The sequence below is a fragment of the Arctopsyche grandis genome, chromosome 12, assembly GCF_051622035.1.
Source record: "Arctopsyche grandis isolate Sample6627 chromosome 12, ASM5162203v2, whole genome shotgun sequence".
NCBI lineage: Eukaryota > Metazoa > Arthropoda > Insecta > Trichoptera > Hydropsychidae > Arctopsyche > Arctopsyche grandis.
The window spans coordinates 16543419-16565843 of record NC_135366.1 but is presented as its reverse complement, the minus strand read 5'-3'; the positions used below and the strand labels follow the sequence as shown (position 1 = coordinate 16565843).

Here is a 22425-nt window from a genome sequence, read left to right as displayed (position 1 = left end):
ATGTAGCGATACTTGGTATGATATTTTATTTTTGTTATTATTGTGCAATATTCAGTGTCGATGTAAGGATGGTTGTATTTCGGTAAATTTAAAACAATTTTATTTTTGATTAAGGTATTTTATTTTTTAACAATTTTAACATTTTAACAATTTTATTTTTGATAAGGATCGCCAGCTGAGCCGTCCCTGTTTGTCCAAAATCCTCCCCGCTCATCAACGTTGTATCGCAGTTAGCCTGATGAACAGAGGTGGTGTATTTCATACTCCATTACATACACGAGAACTGAGAGGCTTAAAGGTACACATTATATTTTGAATTAATTTATAATAGATAATTGGTTATGTATATTCCCATCATCACCTTAAATGAAAAATCGACGACCTAAATATTTGGGTTTAATTTGATTACTGTTCATTATATTCATATGCATACGCATATATTCATATGCATACGTATGTGATTATGAGTGTCACGATTGTAAGTATTCGTTACAATTGCCATTTGCTAATTTATTGAATACTTGGTCCGCGCCAGGAAGAGTTTTATAGGCCAGGCTCAGGTAGAATGCATTTCCAGTTTTTCGGCTAAAAAACAACTACATATTATACATAATGGGTCTTCCACTTCTCGCTGATGTAAAAGCTTTCTTCGATACCGATGAGCTTTATATACGTAATTATAAAATCAACCTCTTTGAATATTTTGGAATGAATGTTGTTATCAATTAAATATATACACGAATACTCGTGTACACATTCAAGGCAATTTAGTCTATTTTTGTCAGTATTTATATTCATCGTTCAAGTGGTCAGTATACATAATAAAAGGTCAGTATTTAAACATAAATGGTCAGTAATGTTAGATGGTAAGTTTTATTTTGACGAATGGCCAGTGTCACCACAAGGTTGATATGATAGACAACTCCATCAAAATTATTAATTCCAATTAAAAGTTAAAAGTTGATAGACAATTCCATCCAACAGGCATTATTACTATTTGTTCTGTCGAATGTACGTCAGATTTTTATACTGTCCATTTGTTATTTATACTTATATTTAATAATATAATACTGATTATTTTGTTAAAAAAATACTGGTCGAAAACTGATTTATATACTTTTGATTAAAATGCAGGCCATTTAATTTGTTGCCCATAAAAAATTATAAACAAAAAATTATAAACGGGTGTAATCGCCAATCGGTAATTTTTTAGGATTCTTTAAAATATACTTTTTCCTATTAATTACCTCTGTTGCTTATTTATCGGTATCATTATTATATAATTGATATTATTTTTAATTTTGAATACATATTGCAAAATATTAGCCTTAAACATTTATGTCAAAATAATACAAAAAATTAAAATTAAACATAAAAATATTATAAAACATATATCCTACTGCAAATGTAACGGAGTATACATAGGTACATGGTATTGAACGATTCGTTTGTTATAGGATGGATAGATACGTATTAACAAATGTTGTACGGGCGATTAGTCCCGATCCCTCCTCTGTGTTAAAATACATATGTATATGTACATATGTATGTGTATGTACGAGAAAGCTTATCTCTTTACTTGTGTATTTCTAGATATACATATACATAGGTACGGATTATACATATGTACATATCTATAATTGACAATTGACATTTAATACGCGAAGCAGTTTTGCATACGGAAATGTTTTGCCAATTATCATTAAATGGTTAATATACCTATACTTAGATATAAGGAAAGTTGTTGGTTAATAGATATGGTTTAGCTAGCGTACTTAGTTAATAAACTATAATGTAGAATTCGAGAATAATGAACGTTTAGCCACCTAGATCAGTGGCGAACAACAGACGTTCGATCATTTGTACCCACCCGGTCATGAGTAAACCATAGCCTTCGGGTACCTCCCATATTACACGTAAACTCTAAAAATTTAGTTGATAACTCACCCGGCATATTTGAAAATCGCCCGTACATATCTACCACAAGCGGGTATGCATGTATGTACATATAATATATACGTATGTACATAGGAAAATGTGTATGTATTATACATATGTACAATGGAGATATAATACATTCGAGAGAATTTACATTGGTATTTCTGAGATTTCTCGTGCTCGCGTGATACGAATTAATTTAATTCGCAGAAAATGGCAATTGCCCGGCAATTTAATTCAATTCGCGGTGCGCCAAGTACATTTTGAAAAATTTCACAACCCCCGCGGTACTTAGGTGAATAACGGTCACGAAATATTAAATTTATAGAGAAACGGCGTGATAGTTATTATCTTTGTCGAGCGAAGATATTATTATATTTTCATATGCTACCTATGAGTATAAAGACAATCAACTAATTGCATGTGCGATGAATGATGCATACTAGCATCACATACATTATGTATGTACCAAGATTTAAACAGATTTTTCGTTCTTTGAATGTTATTTTTAATTTTTAATTTAAAAATGTAATTTTTTTTAATTTTTATACGTCAGACAAATAAAGTCTGTGATTTAGCTCCTATGTATGTTACACATGGTACATATTTTTACATTTTATTTGAAACTCTACATAGCCCTCAGTATGGCTCAATGGTAGCGTGTATGTTTAGCACCAAGTGATCAGTGGGTTCGATCCGCTATACTGCTGGTTAGATTTGGGGGTATTTGTGACTCCAAATCGATCGTTTCTTATCAGAGTTTTCCAATTTTATCTGATCATTGTTGAAACGGTTCCTCAAAATTGGTAAAAAATCATCTTTCCTGCTGTCACAAACCTTCTGTATTTATTGTATGTACAATTTGTAAAAATTATGTACAAATCTAAAATCCATATGTTTATTTGTTATTTCGTGTTCTCCAGCTTCTGGAAATACAGTGATTTATGTAATAATAAAGTGCTGCATTGTTTTATAATGAATTGTCCAGGAAGGCGCATTGGGGTCTTCCTGTCAAGTCTTCCTGGTATATGTATATCTACATATACCAGTCAAAATAAAAAAATATCTATGTAAAATATAAAGTCACGCAAATAAAAATCACATTCTACCTTTTATGGAAATTAGATAAATATATACTAATGTTCATTCAACAATTTTTGTTTACACATAAGTTGAATTAATGATAGCTTTTATATTTAAATATAGATACCTAATTTTATAAAGTTTAATGAAATTTTAATATTAAATTATTTTGATAGGCAGATACATGTATGTATGTAGGATGTATCTTAAATGCAATATTTGATAGATGGATCACAGAAAATGTATTATATTTTGGGTGTGTAGTGTTTTTTTTCTTCTTAATTAAATTTTTTTTTATATACATATATATTTTTTTTTAAAACATAGTTTTTGATTGATATATATATATATATTTCAATAAATATCCACCTTCGGCATATGTATACTAACATACAGCTAAGTTGATACTCACATATATTGAACATACATATGTAGCAATTTTTATAAAATAATAATAATTTCAAAATTCAAAAATTGAAATGAAAACTTACTTGCATACGTTTTGGAAAATTAGTTTTTATAATTAAATATAAAATTAATTATTATTTGAAAATTGTAGAACTTACCACAATTTACTGTAAAATAAGTGATATTATCACAGTGGTGGGAACTGGTAGATTGTACATATGAGAGAAAAATATCAAAAGAACCACAACTGAAGTGAGATAACTGAAGAAGACTAAGGCGTTTATTTACAAATTTTTATTTATTTTTTATCTGTATTATTGATAAGATAAAATTTTAGCGTTTGGAAACGCATAATCCGAGTTGTAGCGATGTTTTTGGCGCCCTTGGCAAATATCAAATTTGGCGACCCTTTAGTATTTTTTCATTAAATTTAAATATAATGAAAAAATTTATAAAATACAAATTTATTGAAATATTTAAATTAAACATTTTAAAATAAAATTACAAAAAAAGCAATTCTTATTTATATTATAAATGTCCCACATGACAATTTCGCAATAAATATCATATTATAAAAGGAATCAGTGCACTTAAAACACAATTAAAATTTCGTGGTTTTTATTTTTTTGTCGTTTGTTTATCATTTATTTTAATTTTTATAAATGGTTGTTTCAAATAAATTTTTCTTTATCTAAAACCATATATGTAGCTGTCTTGACCGGTAACCAATAACATGTTTAACAACTTAACTATTAATTATTACAGATACAAAAAACAAAAGACAAATTTTCCGAGAATTAGCGAAGTCTGTTTTTCAAAATTTGTATTACTTGCTAATTCAATTTCTATAATATATTTTGTATAATATTATACTTGGATATTTTTTATAATTCAATTTAGGGCAATGTTCAGTAACTATTTTCTCGAAAATTCCTAAAATCATTATCGATGATCTCTAAATATCCCGTTCTATCTGCTGAAGTGCAATGTTATGTAAACCTTATTCCATTTATCAATTGAGATTCCACAGATTTAAAAATTCAAGAAACTTATAATTGTACATTTGAAAGTTTCGCAAGTGAATGTGAATTAGCAAAATTATGATCGTATTTTATTATGTGTAAAACTGGAAGTACGCATGTCCTCATTAGAGGTTGTGATTTCTCGACTTTTTTTGATTCTCGAGATTCGAGAATCTCCTTTTCTCGGAATATTTGAATCTCGAGATTTGAGAATATTATTTTCTCGAAATATTTGAATCTCGAGAATTCGAGATTTTCTTTTTTTGTTTCTCGAGATTCTCGAGAATTCTCGAGAAAGTATAATTTTTTTTTAATATAGTGAATTGATTTTTTTAGCATATAAACTTGACAGCATACAAAAATCAAAAGGACACAAACACTACATATGTATATTATATCAGGGATTTACAACTTTATTAAAGACATGACGAAAGAAAGATATAGAGAGATACAATATAGAACATTGAATAGAAAAAAAAGTAAAATTATATAAAAAAAATATTTTAAAAGAAGGCATGAAAAGAAAATAAAAATATACAAAATTTAAAATAGTAAAAATAACAATATATAAAAAATAATTTTATAAAATTCCCAGTGTTACTACCCGGCTTTGCAAAAATATTGATCATCTATGCATATTAAAATACTGACTATAAATTGATTAATATCTAAGTGTGATTTCGTTGTAACATATGTATATGTACTTATATGATGACCGAATAATAACTTACCGGACAAATAATAAAAATACTGACCATCTATACATATTACAATACTTCACAAAATTATTTACGAGTTAACAAGTATACAAATCAGTCAGTTTATTGAACAAAAACATGTAGTGATAAATTAAGAATATTCTCGATATTTTCGAGATTCTAATAAACGATTTCTCGAGATACGAGAATCTCGAATTTTCATAATAAAATATTCTCGAGAAATGAGAATCTCGAAATTTTACAATAAATTATTCTCGAGAAACGAGAATCAAAATTTCTCGAGAATTCTCGAGAAATCTCGAGACGAGATTTCTCGATCACAACCTCTAGTCCTCATACTGATCGTGAACATCCATTGGTTTCGATTTTAAACACCATTTCGTATCCGAATGTTATTTTTAAATTTATTAAAAAATAAAACAAAATAGGCGAGGGGAGCCTTCGGCGCCCCTCGCATCGAGCGCTCTTGGCACTCGCCCATTTGCCACAGCCTCGCTACGGCACTGCGCATAATATTGCATTGCAATTAAAAAGCCAAGAAAGAGTGTCTCTTGTGTCAAAAGCAAACTCTCACAGTGGCGTTAAAGCTTTTCCCGCATTAATAAAAACCCGTTTGTTCGCAATGATAATTCTCCTTTCGCTTTATAATGTCAACCTGCGATAAATTGCATCACACATAATAAGCTGCAGCACATATCTACAATTGCAATCGAATGCACAACGGGTTAATTGCCACGAACAACAAACAACGTCGAACGTTGCCGAGGCTCATTGCGCAAGTGCGATCGTCTCCAGATTTGGCCGCGAATCAACGCGTCGCGGCCAAACCAATAAATAAAAAAACGGCGTATCGCGCCCCGGGGTGGGGGGCGCCGGCGAATTATTTGATATCAAACCGGCGGCTGGAGAGGGGGGAGGGAAATTCGTTACGCGATTGGTCGACGTGAATCGGAGCCCCGCCCGTGGGCGTCAACCTGCCGTCCGTCAGCCAGAGGCGCCAACTCGTTCTTATTCTTTCCTGCGCGGTTCGTGCAGACGGCCGCGTGCTCTTGCTCTTGCCCTACACACTGATTTATCCCAAATCACATACACACACACAAAGTTGATAACGCTGGTCGCTTTTTTCGTTATCAACACCGTCGTCATCATCATCATCATCATCATCACCGCCGCGCTTCCACCATTGACTTTGTCGCAAGTGTCGCAGAACTGTCAAGTGTTGCCGATCTGTCAAGTGTCACAATAACACGACTCGCGTGTTTTGTTACGTGTGTGTATTTATTACGAGTGAATAAGTTCAGCCGCGGTATATAACGTATATCTCTGCTCTCGAGACTACTGCTCCTATGAAGTTTTGAAGAGTCGCGTGTATCTTTGTTCGTATCGTCTTCGGGGCAGCGGTTGTGAGCCGCCGGCGCGCGTGCCGCGTTTTTCCCGGTGTAGCTCGCACAAGGCTGCAAAATTCGCGTGAAAAACAGGGAGCCGGTCCCCTCGTACGCCATGGAGGGCGCCGGGGGTCCTGTCCACGACCGGGACAGGGACTCTGATCTAGAACACAGTCCTCTGGTGAGTAATTTCAATTTGAATTATTAATTACAGTTGCCGTGCTCGCACTGGTCTGGTTTTTTTTTTGTTGTTTCAGCGTGTGTGTATGTGTGTATGCAAGTGTTTAAGATATTTTCGTAGGTGATTTGATTATGTGTTAGTCGTATTGTAGTTAAATGATGCAATTTATGGGTGCTGACATTCGTAATTAGGCGACTATGAGTTTTTTTCAATATTGATTTTATATTATAAAAAAAACACAATTATAAAAAAAAAGTTTATTTGATTAAAAAAAGAATTACCGTGATACTAATGCTGGTGTATTTTTATTCAAAAAAAAACACAGTAGGTAGAAACTTTTATCAGAAACGCATGCGTAATTTTTGTACGTTATTATGTTCATATTCAACGATTTTATATATATTTTAATTTTAATTCGTATTAATTAAATTCACAATAACAATTTGACACGTACAATATTTTGTGTCGTTTCTTTGGACCGTTTAAAGCTTCTCACAGTGTGCTCACGTTCAAAACTAGCAGTACCTGATACGCGATAAGGCTTCAATTATTATTTTATGTTTGTGTCCATATAATAGAGTTGGATAAGGTTAAAATGCGACACATACAACATACCTATCTCGCATTGAACGGGCTTCGACATATCTTAATGGCTACCAATAAATAATAATTATTATTATATTATATATACGAAAAACTATTGCTTGCGTATACACATGTGTGCACTAAATCGATCACTATGTATAATGTCACTTTTATGTACGTATTTCAAAATTGTACATTTGATTGCTTTCATCTTCGACAGTAAAATCGATCGACTTTCGTCGATTTCTTACGTTTGAATTTTTTTAGATTGGCGTTGGTTCGTAATTCTATAATGAACGAGTCGCCGTGTGGTCGCAACATGTTCGACAAAAACCATAAGCCAACCACACATAACTGTAATAATATTCACTGGGGGATGAATGCCAAAAGGGAGGCAAAAAAAACTTTTTACAATCTGGTAAACCGTCGGGCGCGCGCTTCCTATGCGGCGTATCAATATACATGAGAGTGGGCTATGCAGGGTCGAATCGAACGCGTGTTATTATTATTTCTATTATTATTACATATATATTTAAATCTTGTATTATTGTCTTGAGTCGTCGAGTGTGTGTACATTAAAATCTTCGGTCGCATTCAAGCGTGAATCTCGTAATTCAATTTGACATTCATTATGCAGAACAGTGACATCATTAATCAAACAACATGACCGGTGTGTGTACATATGTATGTATAGGTATGTATTGCAGACTACGACGCCAATAGTTTACCGATTGCCGAATGGGATGATTCCTAAAGAGCAAATATGTATATATATGTGTATCGATAAATCAATTTATTACCGTCGTCTGTTGCGTTCGGCCAATTAACGTCGTTCAGATGCAAATTCTCCGGACGTTTTGTTATTAGTAATTATTATTTTACTTGGTTAGCCAATGCGCGTCTGTATAAAAGTAGTCAGTTCCAGTGGACATTTTTTGCCTTTCCGCCCTTATCTGCTTATAGCGTTCAAGTGTCTATTATTCTCGTCTCTTTCTTCTTCGTTGGCAAAATAGTATTTCATCCTTGTCTGTACGCATTAACGCGTTTTGTGAAAACGTTTATTTTTTTTGTGTGTGTGAACGATAGTCAATCCTAATTCAAGGAATGCTATGGAGATAATCCTTTTGAATGTTATCCATCTTTCTGTGTATTAAATATCGACGTTAGAATATCTTTCGATATCTCAAAAATCATTGCTAGACTAGTGTCGCCTGTGTTGACTTTACAGAAATATCTCAGCGGGGTCCAGTTACTTCACTCTAATATTTCATTCAAGCTTTTTTTCCTAAAAAGAGACGCGTTGTTTCGTCACACTTCGCTGTTTGCTTATTATTACAAATATTAAATTGTAAATGCACACGAAAATTTTACTACTTTTTACAAAATCATCGATATCTTATATTGTATTTTTTTTATCGAGGGGAATTCATTGTGACTTAACAACGCGTGTGAAAAAATGTTCGTTTCAGATAGAATTATAAATTTGAATAGCTGATTTATATAAAATATTTGAGATGTTAGACAAAAATTTTACTTTTTTTCGGTAATTCTCGAGTTTTATTTTTCAGTACTCTTCGTGTCATAAAATCATCACAAAAAAAAAAAAGAAATTGAACGTTGTATTGAAGCATTCATAGTTTAGGTATAAACACCCTTCATCCCGTCCGAATATTTAAGACAAGACAAGACATCATAAATCTAAACAAAAAATTGTATATCTGTGGAGGCTGCACAACAATAGGGCGGGTAAATTGCCACTATCCCCTATTCCTAGAAATGTCCGTCTAATTGTTTTCGCAACTTATCTATACGTTTATAAATAATAAATAGTGAGGGATGAATTTACTCGGTAATTTGTTCCGACCGTGGACTTGCTTATTCATTGTAAAATTTCTAGAATGTTCCATAAGTATTTGACTCGAGTCGACAAATTTTTATGTATTTTTTGTTTTGGTTTCGTTTTTGATATATTATTTATCTGTGTGGTTTTGGTTGCTTTTATTGGATTTATAGAAGCTAATATATCTATCTCTGGCTGGCACCGTTGTTGACACTCAAAACCAACCACTGGTATGTCGTGATTTACATTTTACCATGTCTATAAATAATAATCCTAAAGACAGGTTACATTCACACGCGCGCCTGACACTCAGGCTTATTGAAAAAAATCAATCGATTCAATTTCAATTTGCAAGTGGTTTATTTATTTTTTAAAAATGTAACCGTTATGTCGATCTCGTTTATGCAGTGAATATTTACATTGGTTGGCGTTAATGCAACTTTCTGTAGATGCACCTTTTATAATTTACCTGAGATTATCGAAACATATAAATGCATCGGACAGGTATACACGGGTACCTGAGTTAAATCAATACCTTTGAAACTGTATCTATAACTGAATACACGCTCTGCATTTTATTGTACATTAAAATTTATACACTTTCGTTGTATTTGGTTGACGTTTATTATTTTATTTATCATTGACTGCAATTGTAACATAATCAACCCTTTGAATGTCAGTGTAACGAGGATCTTGTTAATTTTCATTATCCGTTTGACATTTCTCTCTTATTCATCGATCTTGTTTATCCGACTTGTTCCTAGATCATTTTTATTATTATTTAACTACATATAGGGGTGCGAGTATCAATACATATGTGTAATTGGTAAATAATTTACTTTATTTTTGAACTTAAAGTTTAATCGTAAATAATTATAAATAAAAATTTTAATTAGAATCTACGCTGAAGATATGTAGGGAGATAATAAGGGCGTATTTATAAACATGTCTATAAATCTTACGAAATTAAAAATATTATTGTAAGTTTATGTCCAATCGAATTGCAATGCGGGTAAGTTAATTGGTGTGTTTTGTATCCGTCAACTTAAATTCCAATGTGACCGAACGTAATCTGTAGATATTCAAACGTTTATCCGGATACCATCATCCTGCGGTTAAAATGATTAAATGTGTTTATGGCGACAATTTTCCAGTCGTTTCATTCCGTCAACAAAATATTGTAAACAAGCTCTAAATCAGTGACTCTTCGTTTTTGATATATCTAATATTATTTTAGATATTCTGACTAATAAACTTTTTAACTTGTGTAATAATACTGAAATGATGTATTATTTTTATCTAAGTGTAATTCAACATATTAGAGACAAAATTTAACGTAATGAGCGTCGGTAATTTACAGACCAATACATATTTGCAAAAATGAATACTAAATTACTTTTCTATGTCGAATCGAAAATTACATACATACAGTATAATAATATTGTATTATACTTACGTATGTATATATCGAACAAATGCAAAAATAATTTCATTTAAAGCGCCCGTAATAAACCTTCTCAAGGGTGGCAGTATTTTTCTATTGTTACTACATAGATGTATGTACATACGTATCAATGGTTTTTTTTTGCGTTCAAATAATACACAAATGCGTATGTAATTGAAGAAAAATTAAGAACAGTAAAAACGACCGACGACAAGCTAAAATTATTATTTTTACAATTCGGCAAAGTCGACGGCCTGTCTATTAGGTATTGTGAAAAATGATATATGAGTGCTCTTTCAATGAGAAGAAATTTTCGTCAAACCGGAAAGTGTCGAATTTCTTCGTTTTAAATTTATTTGGGAAATAGTTTTTGCGCATATTGTTCATGTCAGCTTATTTTCTCTTCATTTGTTTACGAGTGCTTCAATGGTTTCTAAACTACGACTTTGTGATTGCTAATTAATCAATACTTTGTATATTTTTCATCTTCTTTGGGATTTATGAATATGAGACCAATTATTTCGTGTATAATATATTCTATATAAATGATTATTGAATTAGAATTTAAAAGGCAAAAATAAATTAAGTTTGATTTTACATAACAATGAAAAATAATTTTAACCATAAATCCATATTAAACACGTGTTTCATATACCTAATACTTAACCTTTTTACATACCTCCTTTATTCAAACTATTTCTTCATACGCTTTTTTGCAATTCTGTGGATTGACTGTAAATCGCCAGGTCAAGTAGTTATTAAGGTGACAAACCATATTATAGGCAGGGCCGTCGAGAGGAATCCCGGGCCCTATGGCAACCTAAAAAAAATCTTGTATATATAGTTTATCTATTAGAAAAACAGCTATATGTTGGTTGTTATTTTTTTAAATAATTGAATAAAAAAGTATGATATAACAAGTAGGTACGGTTTCACATGGACACAAAGATTACTTGGATTTAAAAATAATTATTATTTAGCATTAAATAAATACATGTATTTTTATGTAGAATAATATAAAATATCAATATCGGTCAGTTGGATGTCCCAATACAGGCCCCCCAAGTAGTCCGAGCCCTGAAACTTAACCCAAGCTCCCCCCCCCCCCCTCTCGCCGGTCCTGCATATAGGTATTGCTCCCTTTCTTCCAATATAATGACTAGTCACCGGAGCCTGAAGGGGGCCGTGTATTGTTCAAAGGTTGTAAATGCATTGTTAAAGGTTTGCCGAACAATGGATAGCACTGTGACTATCCTACCTCTAATAATGACTTATTAATACATATCTCTTCCAATATAATAACTTATTATATTGGAAGAAATAATCGTGGACTTTTTGCGAGCTTTGGTGGCGATTTTTTTTTATTGCGGCTACCGATGCTATAGGTACCCACACGAATAGAGGTACATAACTACATATGTGGTTCAAGTCAAAACAATTTTATTTTTGCTTTAAAGAATTAAAATTCTTTTACTAGATTTTCCCACCCCAATCTGTCGGATAAGACTAGTCGTTGACGGAATGCTTCACACTCTCTTCCCGTTCAGGCTTTTCCCGGGATATCTCGGGACCAGCGGTCCACCGCATTATCCGTTGTCGTTGTCGACATTATCCGTTGCTTGCCGACGAGCGTGACTTTCGATATCGAGATAATGAAGATCGCCCATTGGCTGGGAGCGGCTGGCCCGGCCGGCCCACTACCACTCTGGGCGTGCTCACACATACACATATCCACCTAATTATTATCTCTGGAACATCTCTCCACTTGACCAGATCGCGTCTGTATTGAACGCTTTGCCATTGCGAGAGGCCCTGCTGTTTCGCGTCTTAACGTTTCCCAGGGAGTAGTTTGGCTGCCATGGTGTATCCGCGACTGGATTCGTGGCTTTACATACATACATATGCAGGTCTCTTTATTTTGGAAAGGTTTTCAAATGGGTTTTTCTGCCGATTATGTAAAACTTATGTATGGGAATTGAGATACTCTATGTATATAGGTGTCGTCGACTAGTGGAAATTTTGAATTTCTATGAGTATACCCCGTTGTCGATTAACAATATTTGAAGTACCTATATGTTCGAAAACATATTTGACATTGTATGATTTGTGGTCGTCTTTTATCTACTGTTGGCTACTGAAGGCATCTTCGATACTCTTGCATTCATCCCTATTTGGAGCAACAGTAATCCATCTAAATAATATCATCGATTAAAATATATCTATTTGTCGGGTGCACCTCACGGGATCGAATTTGAAATGCACGAAAAACCAAATATCGGAAGGCAAAGATCGAAAATCGAAAGATCTTAAAACGGTACATATTCACTTAATTTGTGCGATCAGGATACAATAGGAACAAGAGGAACAGGGTTTTCCTCCCGTATTCTGCGCGCGCACATTAATACGGAAGGGAAAGCCTGTTCCTTTTGTATCCTGCTCGCGCAAATTAAGAGAGGATGTACCGTTTACAATGCACCTTTTTTTTTGATCTTTCGACTTAAGATCTTTCGATTTTCGATCTTTGCCTTCCGATTTTTGGTTTTTCGTGCATTTCTAATTCGATCCCGTGGGGTAGACCCCTATTTGTCATCATTTGCAGCCATTCGGCATCCACTGCTGGATGAAGGCCTCTCCAACACGGTTCCATTCGTCTCTGTTTTGCGCAACTCTCATCCATCCCATCCCAGACTTCATTTCAAATTTCTTCCACCCATTTCCCTTGTCTATCTTTCAGCCATTCTTGTACCCACGTGACCCGACCATTGACATTTTTTAATATCTTCAATCTCTCCACTATGTCAACTATATATTTTATTTATACCAGGAAGGCCTACATAAATATTTATTTATGTATTGCATTAAAATATTGCAGATTCTGAATTTTTTCATACGCATTATAATAAATTAAGATAAAATCTAAAAATAATTACACAATGCAGAGCATTTCAAATAGTTAATCGCTGATATTAAAAAGGTCTACCTGCATTTGAAGCACTCATCGACCGGTAGATTTTATTTGAATCTATGTAAGTAGATATACAATTTTTAAAGCATCTTGATTTGTATGCTCAGATAAAAAGTCATTCTTAAGTGTTTTTACACGTGGGGTTATTTCTGAGAATGTCCTTGAAAATCCAACATTCATTTCATTAAAATTATTATCGAGAATATTGTAAAACTACAAATTGAAATCATGCTTTGAACGGTCGCTTACGTACACTAGGAAGTATCACACGAAAAGTCTTCATTGTTAGGAATTAAACGGTCGATAGTTCACGGTTGAAAATTTCAATATTATAATTAGTTATTATGAAAATTCTGCATGCTATTTTATAAGGCGGAATGCTACAAAATTAATTAATGATGTATAGGTATGCATAATGCTTGAATTGAATAAATCAAACAAAATTATTCAATTCACATTTACATATGTATGTACATAAGGAAAGTTTACGATCGTTAAATACACGGTTTTTCCTATGAGGTTAAACACAACACGTTATCGAAATATTTTTAATGGGTCGTAAGTATGTACGGTACAATCGACGGAAGCCCTTTTATTCGTATAATATATTGATGTGACTACAAACCTAATCATGTTACTTACCTTTTACCCCAGCGTCTTAGATAATACGTACATGTGTCACAATATTGAATGATAGCCGGGGTGTGCTTATAACTATAAGTGTATCAAGGTGCACTCGTGGGTCTTCTCCTTGGCGGTATTGATTCCCGGCTAAGTCACCCTTGATAGTCACCTTATGCTACCAGCTGATACTAATGCTCGCCGTCGAAATTGCTTCGGGTTTTATTCGACAAGACAATCTGCGACGTGTGTAATTTGAACTTTTGTCTTCTTCAATTTTTACATGTGCGCCAGCTTGATTTGTGTTTCTTATTTAAATAATTGGAGTATCCATTTTGTATGTGGGTAAAGTGAATTGATTAATAAATATTACATTTTGCGGTATGTATTTGATAGTGTAAATTCTCGTTTATTTGAATATTTATATAAATAAAATAATTTGATAAACTATTTTTTAATAATATCCATATGAATTTGATGGATTACCTGCTGCTATTGTATTAAATATATAGTATGCGTGCAAGTATCAAACCAAGAAAGATTATTTTTTTATAAGACTTCACGAAGTCTTAGTAGTTCGATCACAAACGTATATCGAAATCAATACACAATATTTTACTCGCATCGGTTCCCAAATTGATTTACCCCAGTTAGTTCATTTTTATTTTGTAGAAATTACAGAGCTTGCACTTTATATGGTGTGTACTATGTATGTGTGTATGTGTATAGGCGTCTTTTTGCTAAACGGTTGTAAAGGGATACACAAAGGTTGTAAACCATGTACTGTATTGTACTCAAGTATGTACTTGCCGAAGTATCTTGGTTTGTCTACATTTTACAGCTTTAAAAATGCTTGCACATCTGTTTTCATGTTATAAACTTATAATAAGATACAATTTTTTAAATGTATGGCAATGTTTAAATAATATGCGTATCTTCTTATATATGTATGTTTAAATTTATATGCAGTTTGTATTGCATGCAAATTTGTATGTATGTACAAAAAAAGTAAGTATAGAAGTGCAACGAATTTAAGCTGAGTTCCTAATAAAATTTTATATAGCTGAAGTTAAATTGATTCTTTGAGTGCCGCTCGCTTTTTCGCCCTTTTGTGTTTCGCCGAGGTTAATTCAATTCGTATGGGGAAAATTGCATCGATGCAAAACCACTAATAAAATGTACACACGTCGATTCATCAGATGTAATAAATTATCAATGCTACAATTAACATGTACCTGCCATCAATTCTTTAAAGGAAAAGTTGTTGCTCGGATATTTTATCGTTAAATTTAATATTTTTGCAGTGCGAGTAAAACTTTCGATCGAAGCAGCGAGTTTTCTGTTTACTTTGTTATTTTAATGCTTAAATTACACCTTCAGTTAGTTTGGTTTAGTCAAAAGGATAGAGCAACCGTAGTAAGGTGGTCGCTGAGAAGATTAGTTTTGTTTTATGGTGGTGTAATGAATTCATGGCAAAGTGCTCTCTGACCAATGGCAGAACCAGGAACGACATCAACCCTGGAGGATCCTCAGAACGGTAGTCCTTTTAACAGTTTACCGCTTTATTATTATTTCCCATCAGTCGTTTTAAAAACCATCAAGGAGTGTGGAATGCGCCAACGTGCAGGATCCCGTCTGAATTCATGAATATCAATAATTCAATTTTGATTTGTTTCGATTTTGCTGAAAATGAATATACATACATACATAGGTATATGAAAATGAGTAATTAAGACCTCTTTTTATCGGAATATTTTATAAATTTGGATATCATTGTCTAATGTATTTTACCACTGAAGTCACCGAAAATACTACACTTGTTACTGATGTCGTCGAAATTTATACCCCATCATATACAAATATTAATTACAGCGTGCAAGCCGATAGAAATCGACTGTTTTAAGAAATTGGTAATATTAGTTAATACTTTACATGTGTACTATCATAAAATTTAAATGTCGACTAATCGATCTTGGTGCGAATATTTCATGGATTTTTTTTGGAGAGGATTGATATTGTAAATGATCAAATAATTAGAGTTGGTTTTTAATTGATTTTTTTCAAATAATTCTTTTTTCAATATTTTTTAACCATGCCAAATTTATTTAATAATATTTTTTTGAGCAATAAATGAGATTTGATTTGAATGCAGCAATTATTTTTGTTAATATTCTGATATTGTTAAATAATTCATTTTGAAATGATATGTAGTACGTAAACGTAACGACAAGAATAGTTAAATATATATTATATTACGAAGCGATGGGAAATCATTCATTCAGATAAATGCATTACATACATATAATATATTTATTCTAATTTGTAGATATAATGCAACGTTTGTTCTTGGAACGCTAATGACTTAAAAATTTTCAATGAAAAAATAATGCTTGCTCATAAATCTTCGACTGGAAACATCAATCGAGAGCAATGTCGAAAATTAATAAATCACGTTTATTACACTCATTGTTGATTGACAGCGTCTCTGCCGAAAATTTAGCTAGAAGAATGAAAAAAAATAAATGTACCTGATCGTGACAAAAGTCTCTCCGCCACGTCACGGCATTTATAAAACTGTCATTGTACGTCATAAACAAAAGATGTGTATGTCCGAACATGGGTAAATATTATCCGTAATGGCGGGGAATATTGGTCGTTTTCTATGTATTCTATCTAGAAATTGTTGAAAAAACTGGGTATTTCTTATTTTTTCCGTATTTTTTTAGTCATTTTTAAATTTTAGGCGATGTTATGAAATCGGCCTAACCTAATGTTAGTTAGGTCATATATTCATTCGATCTTCTTCTCGCCTTGATTTTTAAAAGGAACAAGTGTCCTCAAATATAATCTAGGCGTCGAAGTTGGATGAAGGTCAATTCGTTTAGATCCTATTTGGTAATAATTTTTTGTTTTGACTTCATGTTTATTTATTATGTGAAAAATCTAAAACAATGTTTCAAATGATGAATAATTTTACATATGTAAATAATATTAGGATAGAGTTATAAATTAGTTCTGAAACAATGATATGAGCCGTTATATTTGAAAGTAGCGTAAGTCCACTTTTCATAAATTCGAGAAATATTTTGCAACACATGAAAAATATGTTTTGCGTTTAACAATATTTAAAAATACTGGTGGTTTTTGGTACTTTTATTCTGCTTTTCCGAGATTCTGGACATATCGAATTAAAAGAAGTGATAACAATTTGTGAATTAAGTCGAACAGAAATAATGTTTTTGGAATTGAAAATTGTACTGAACTGGAACTTAGGAACTGAAATTTCGAATGTAACGGCTCATATGATGAGGGGTAAAAAAAAAGATTTACTGTTCTTTATGCCGTATTCTCTCTATCACTATAAAATTGCTTAGGTGATGGTTATTTTTTTTAGAATTGACCATAGTTTTTGTCCCTCGGTCCCTAGTCGTCAACCTTTCCCGCCGACGATTCTACGCGATCGAGCACGTGGAGATGTTTTTTTCGAAAAATAGATCATAATTTCGCGATAAGAGTGCATTTAGCGTGGGTGTGCGATGTTTTATGAATCACGTGAGTCTTGTCCTGCTCGCGGGATGCGGTCGCGCCAGTTTTGTGTTTTGATTTACAAACGTCTCGACCGGGCCAGCTGTGGATCATTAAAATGCTATTAGTGCCCACAGATTGTCAACCTGTGCGATAGTTAGGCGTGCCTACACGCGGTGCAAATCCGGTGCAGATCGACGTCAGACATATTCGTCCATTAAATGAATGTAACGATTTCTGCTTCAGTTCGTTCTTGTTTACGTATTTGAAACTGAAACAATGTAGTAAATGTTTGTTTTTAGTTTTTTTGGCACGTTTCACAGTTTGACAGTCGTTGTCGTATGAACGCATCTGTCAAAAGGGCAGCACGCGACTTCTCTCGTATAAATACGTTTCTCGGAATTATAATGTGTATTTGACGCGCTTTTATAATAAAATAAAATAAATAGTGTTTATTGTACTCGCGTGCGCGCTTTTGCTCTTTTCTTTCGTCACAAATAAATAATGATAAAAAAATGGGTAATGTAAAATTTCACGTCGAAAGATGAGTTTTATCACTTTCTCTTTCGTTTTTTTAGACGCGTGTGTTGCATTTCGTATTCAAGTTTTTTTTATATATCAAACTTGTACGATTCTGATCGCACATGTTCCCGGTGACACTCGACGGGAGTCTTCGTTTATGTACATAAATATAATTAAAGTCAAAGGCAGATTTTGATACATTCATATCACACGTGACGAATGACTTTCGGTATGTACGCGAGTCTTATACAGGCTGATTCACGGAACATTGTTTTAAATGAAAATGTTACATGAACAAATAAATGTCCGGAATTCGGTATTTATTTATAAGTTATCCGAGAATAATTTCAAATCGGAAAATGTGAATTCATCAGAACTTAAATTAAATTTAAAAAAATCATAACGTAAGTATACTTATACATAATATAAATTTGAAGTTAAAAATTTTTTTATCATATTTTATTTAAATTATATAAAAAAAAATTTCAGTAGATATATTTTTCTCCGAATGATCTCTCCTTATTATCCCATACAATGTATACGACTGATATAAATATTAGAAGCGTCGCATCTCGTTATCTTTTTCTGGTGCTCAACCTTCCGTGTCGCCTCCTGGTCCTTATAAAAATTATTTCCAGACAAACTTCGCCTTCGTCATTCTTCTCATCATCATCATCATCATCTTCTGGAGTAAAATCGAGCTGTTTAATAAGTAAAAAAAACCAATATAATCGTGAAAAAGAAATGTCAGAAGGAAATGAGTGTCGCCTGTTCGTCAACTTGATTAATTGCTGGCGGGTTCCCGTTTTAGATTTCACCAGCGAGGGAATTAAAAAAAATTATATATATATACATATATATATACAAATAGTATTTGATATTGAGTGCGAGAGCAAGAGGATATTATTATATTAGGTATATTATAATAATATGCCACACGCGTCGCATGCACCATTTGATGAAGACGGCAAATTTAGACCACTCTCCCTTGCCAGATGATGATGATGATGGTGATCGGATAAAATGGTCATTTTTTTGAACTGCAATTCGAATGATTTCGTCGTTGATAAATAAAATTTTGCATGTGGATGCATCCAGGCCAGTCGGGTCGAACCCCTTCATGACAGCCGGTCATTATATTTGCAGATTTAATACGCCCGAGGCTAAATTATGCCAATTGCTCGCATATATAGGTATTATATCGGGGGCTCGGCACAAAAGCCTGAGAAATTCGATTCCATGCCTCGAAGGTGTTCCTATCGCGGGCTAGAAATGCACATGTGCTTCTACAAGTTTTTATAGTTCTACGCCCACTCGCGTCCGAGTGCATCGTTTCGAACATTCGTCAAATTACTCATACATCATACTGTATGATACTTATTTAGGAATTAAATGTTAAAGCTTTTCAATTATAATTTATTTATGATCGTATCTAACTCTGGTGTGTATGGGTTGTGTGCTATTTATTGTTATATTAAGTTTGGTTTGTATTGGTAAATTTTAAATCTGTAGGGAAGGATCTTTCCTCAGTTAGTCTTCTGTATACTGAAATCGATAAGTAACACAGGAAGAAATAATGATTTGGTTTGAAAAATTCTTCCATAAATTTGACGGATTTCTACGAATTTGTTATTTTTTATTTATGTGCCTGAAGTTAGGTTCTTGTTTTGATGGATGTGTGGACTGAAATTAAGAAAAAATATTTGATTTTATAGAAGAAATGATACAATCTTCTTAATTTTTCTAAAAGTGTTCGATAATCTTTGATCTCCAAAATTTGAACTAGTCATGCTTAATATATTGGGTATTAATATAATTGTTGCACCATTTTTTTCATTTATTTATAATAAATTGTACTATAAATAGATATTTTTACACAACAGTATAAAATCACCACACAATGTATAAGTAGTTGGATTCAATTCATAAATTGTAATCTATCGTGTTGTAATCGCATTTATTACAATAGCACATTGTATCATTTATATTTTTCCCGTTTAATAATAATTAATGTATATTTTTATAATATGTAATACTTTGAGAATTGCTTTTATGCTTAATTTGTTTCCACATAAAATCGTGATCGGGGATTGCGTGCGCCACTTCGCCACTGCTTTGTGAACTGCGTTCAAATGACACGAACGAAACACTCACATAATATTACAAACTGTGTAGACTTAAACTGGTAAATTCGAGGATTTTTATAGATGTAGTAAAATTATAAGAATGAGATTTAGGTGATTTTAAAGCAGTATTTTGCATATTGACGTCCTTGAAAATTCATCACAAACGCACGTGGCGACCGCCCACTGATAGCTGTATTTAAATCATCAATTGACAGTTCGTATCATAATATTTTTAAAGGTTTTTTTTATTTATTATTTTACATTTACATATGTACATATATAAAGTATAACGCAAAATGTTTATTTTCATAATTATATCAATATGTATATATATCAGAACAAGGTTCAGCTATGGGTATTTTAAAACTTTTTGGACGTTTTTAATTGGACTTGTACGTATACGTATATACGTACTTTTTATGATGAATATACGTATTTCACTCGAACGCACTATACAACGGAACAGTGGCGGGTTTTCTCCGAAGAAAAGCGAGATTTGAAATTCATTTTAGCCAACAATATTCCGTATTTTATGTATGTTCGTGAATAAAACTCATTATTTTAATAACGCCACGTTTCCTATATAACGCAAAAACAAAGCATTAACCTTTATTATTAATGCTCTCTTTTGCGCGGTCCCTTAAGAATTTTAGTTATAAACTTATATATTTATTAATATTTTCTCACTCTCACAAGTATGAGATTGAAAATTACTTATACTGAACGAAGGGACAAGAGAAATTTTAATGTTAGTGTGTCAAGTTGGTCTCGCAACTCCTGAATTTTAATTCAACCGTTCAAAACAAACAACACAATACTGTATTCTAGTGTTATTTGAAATTTACATAACATCGTCAATAATCAAATATGATACGTCAAAATAGTAATTGATTTTAAAAATATGTGTATACGAAACGTGTGGAAATATTATTCGATTTATTTTACATAAATTATACTGCGTGTCATAATTTATTGAATAGGCAATATTTTTTTTATAGTAAATTGTGCGTATGTTCGTTATGTTACCATTATTTTATAACGATATTATTTAAAGACTTTGTATTGAGTGTTCATAATATGCTTCACAATTAGACATTTGCATATGGAATCAATCGCATCGTTAGCGGATGAAAAATACTTTTTTCTGTAATATTTCCCTTAAAAAGTGAATAAACTCGTTTTTTTCCATCTCCTCGCTCGGATAACATCCACACCACATAAATCAAGTTTACGATCAAGCGGCGATAATACGCTATAATGACCCCTAATCAAATCATTTTTTTTTTCGGGTTCAAAATTGTATAATCACACGTCGCTCCCGTTTGAACGGCTGCCATCCCATGCAAGTGAGTAGGTAAGCATATTTTGTACAAAAAAAATGTAACATACATATTTTCTTCAGAGTGTGCGGATCATTTTATATTTATTTATAAATAAAGTCAATTATTAAAAAAAATTAACGATCCCCGGTCGGAAATGATTTATATGTATAAATCTCGCGCGGATTCCGTCAATTAAAAATGACACATATATGAGTGACTGAAGGCAAAGAACGCGCGATATATTTATATTTACGTTTTGGATTATATTATATTTTTCGCGTGATTTATTCGACAAACAGACCTCAAATTCAGATAAAAGTATGTTTATCATAGGAAAGCGGAATCGTTTTGATTTTGAGCGTGATGTTTGTTTAACGGCTAAAATTTTATATCTAAACTTTCGATGCGTCAATTGATTTAAAAATTTTGTATTTGTCAATAGTTATAAAACTTGGCGTGATTATTGTGCCGTTTATTTTTTGAATTTAATTGTTAGTTTTTGCAGTGCTGTAACTGGACAGATGCCCGAGTGCTTACGGGATGATTTTGTGATATATGAATGAAGAAGATGATTTTAAATGCAAATATGTATATGATACTTAAATGCATTTTTAATATTTTATTGGTTTCATATATATAGAATATACAATATTTCTGTAACGATGATTGCATCAAATAAAAAGATTGGCATGTGAGTAAATGCACGTATAGAAAATATTTATATTATTAACGAGCTTTA

General features: G+C 32.5%; 1 protein-coding gene across 1 annotated transcript in view; it reads left to right on the top strand.

Annotated features, from left to right (window-relative positions):
- The first annotated feature begins 6180 nt into the window (after positions 1–6180).
- Positions 6181–22425, top strand: part of LOC143920447 (protein dead ringer-like) — a 145779-nt gene continuing 129534 nt past the window's right edge. The window contains exon 1 of the mRNA XM_077443337.1: positions 6181–6736. Coding sequence (XP_077299463.1) covers positions 6671–6736 — 66 coding nt within the window. The 5' untranslated portion in view covers positions 6181–6670. The remainder of the gene's footprint in view (positions 6737–22425) is intronic.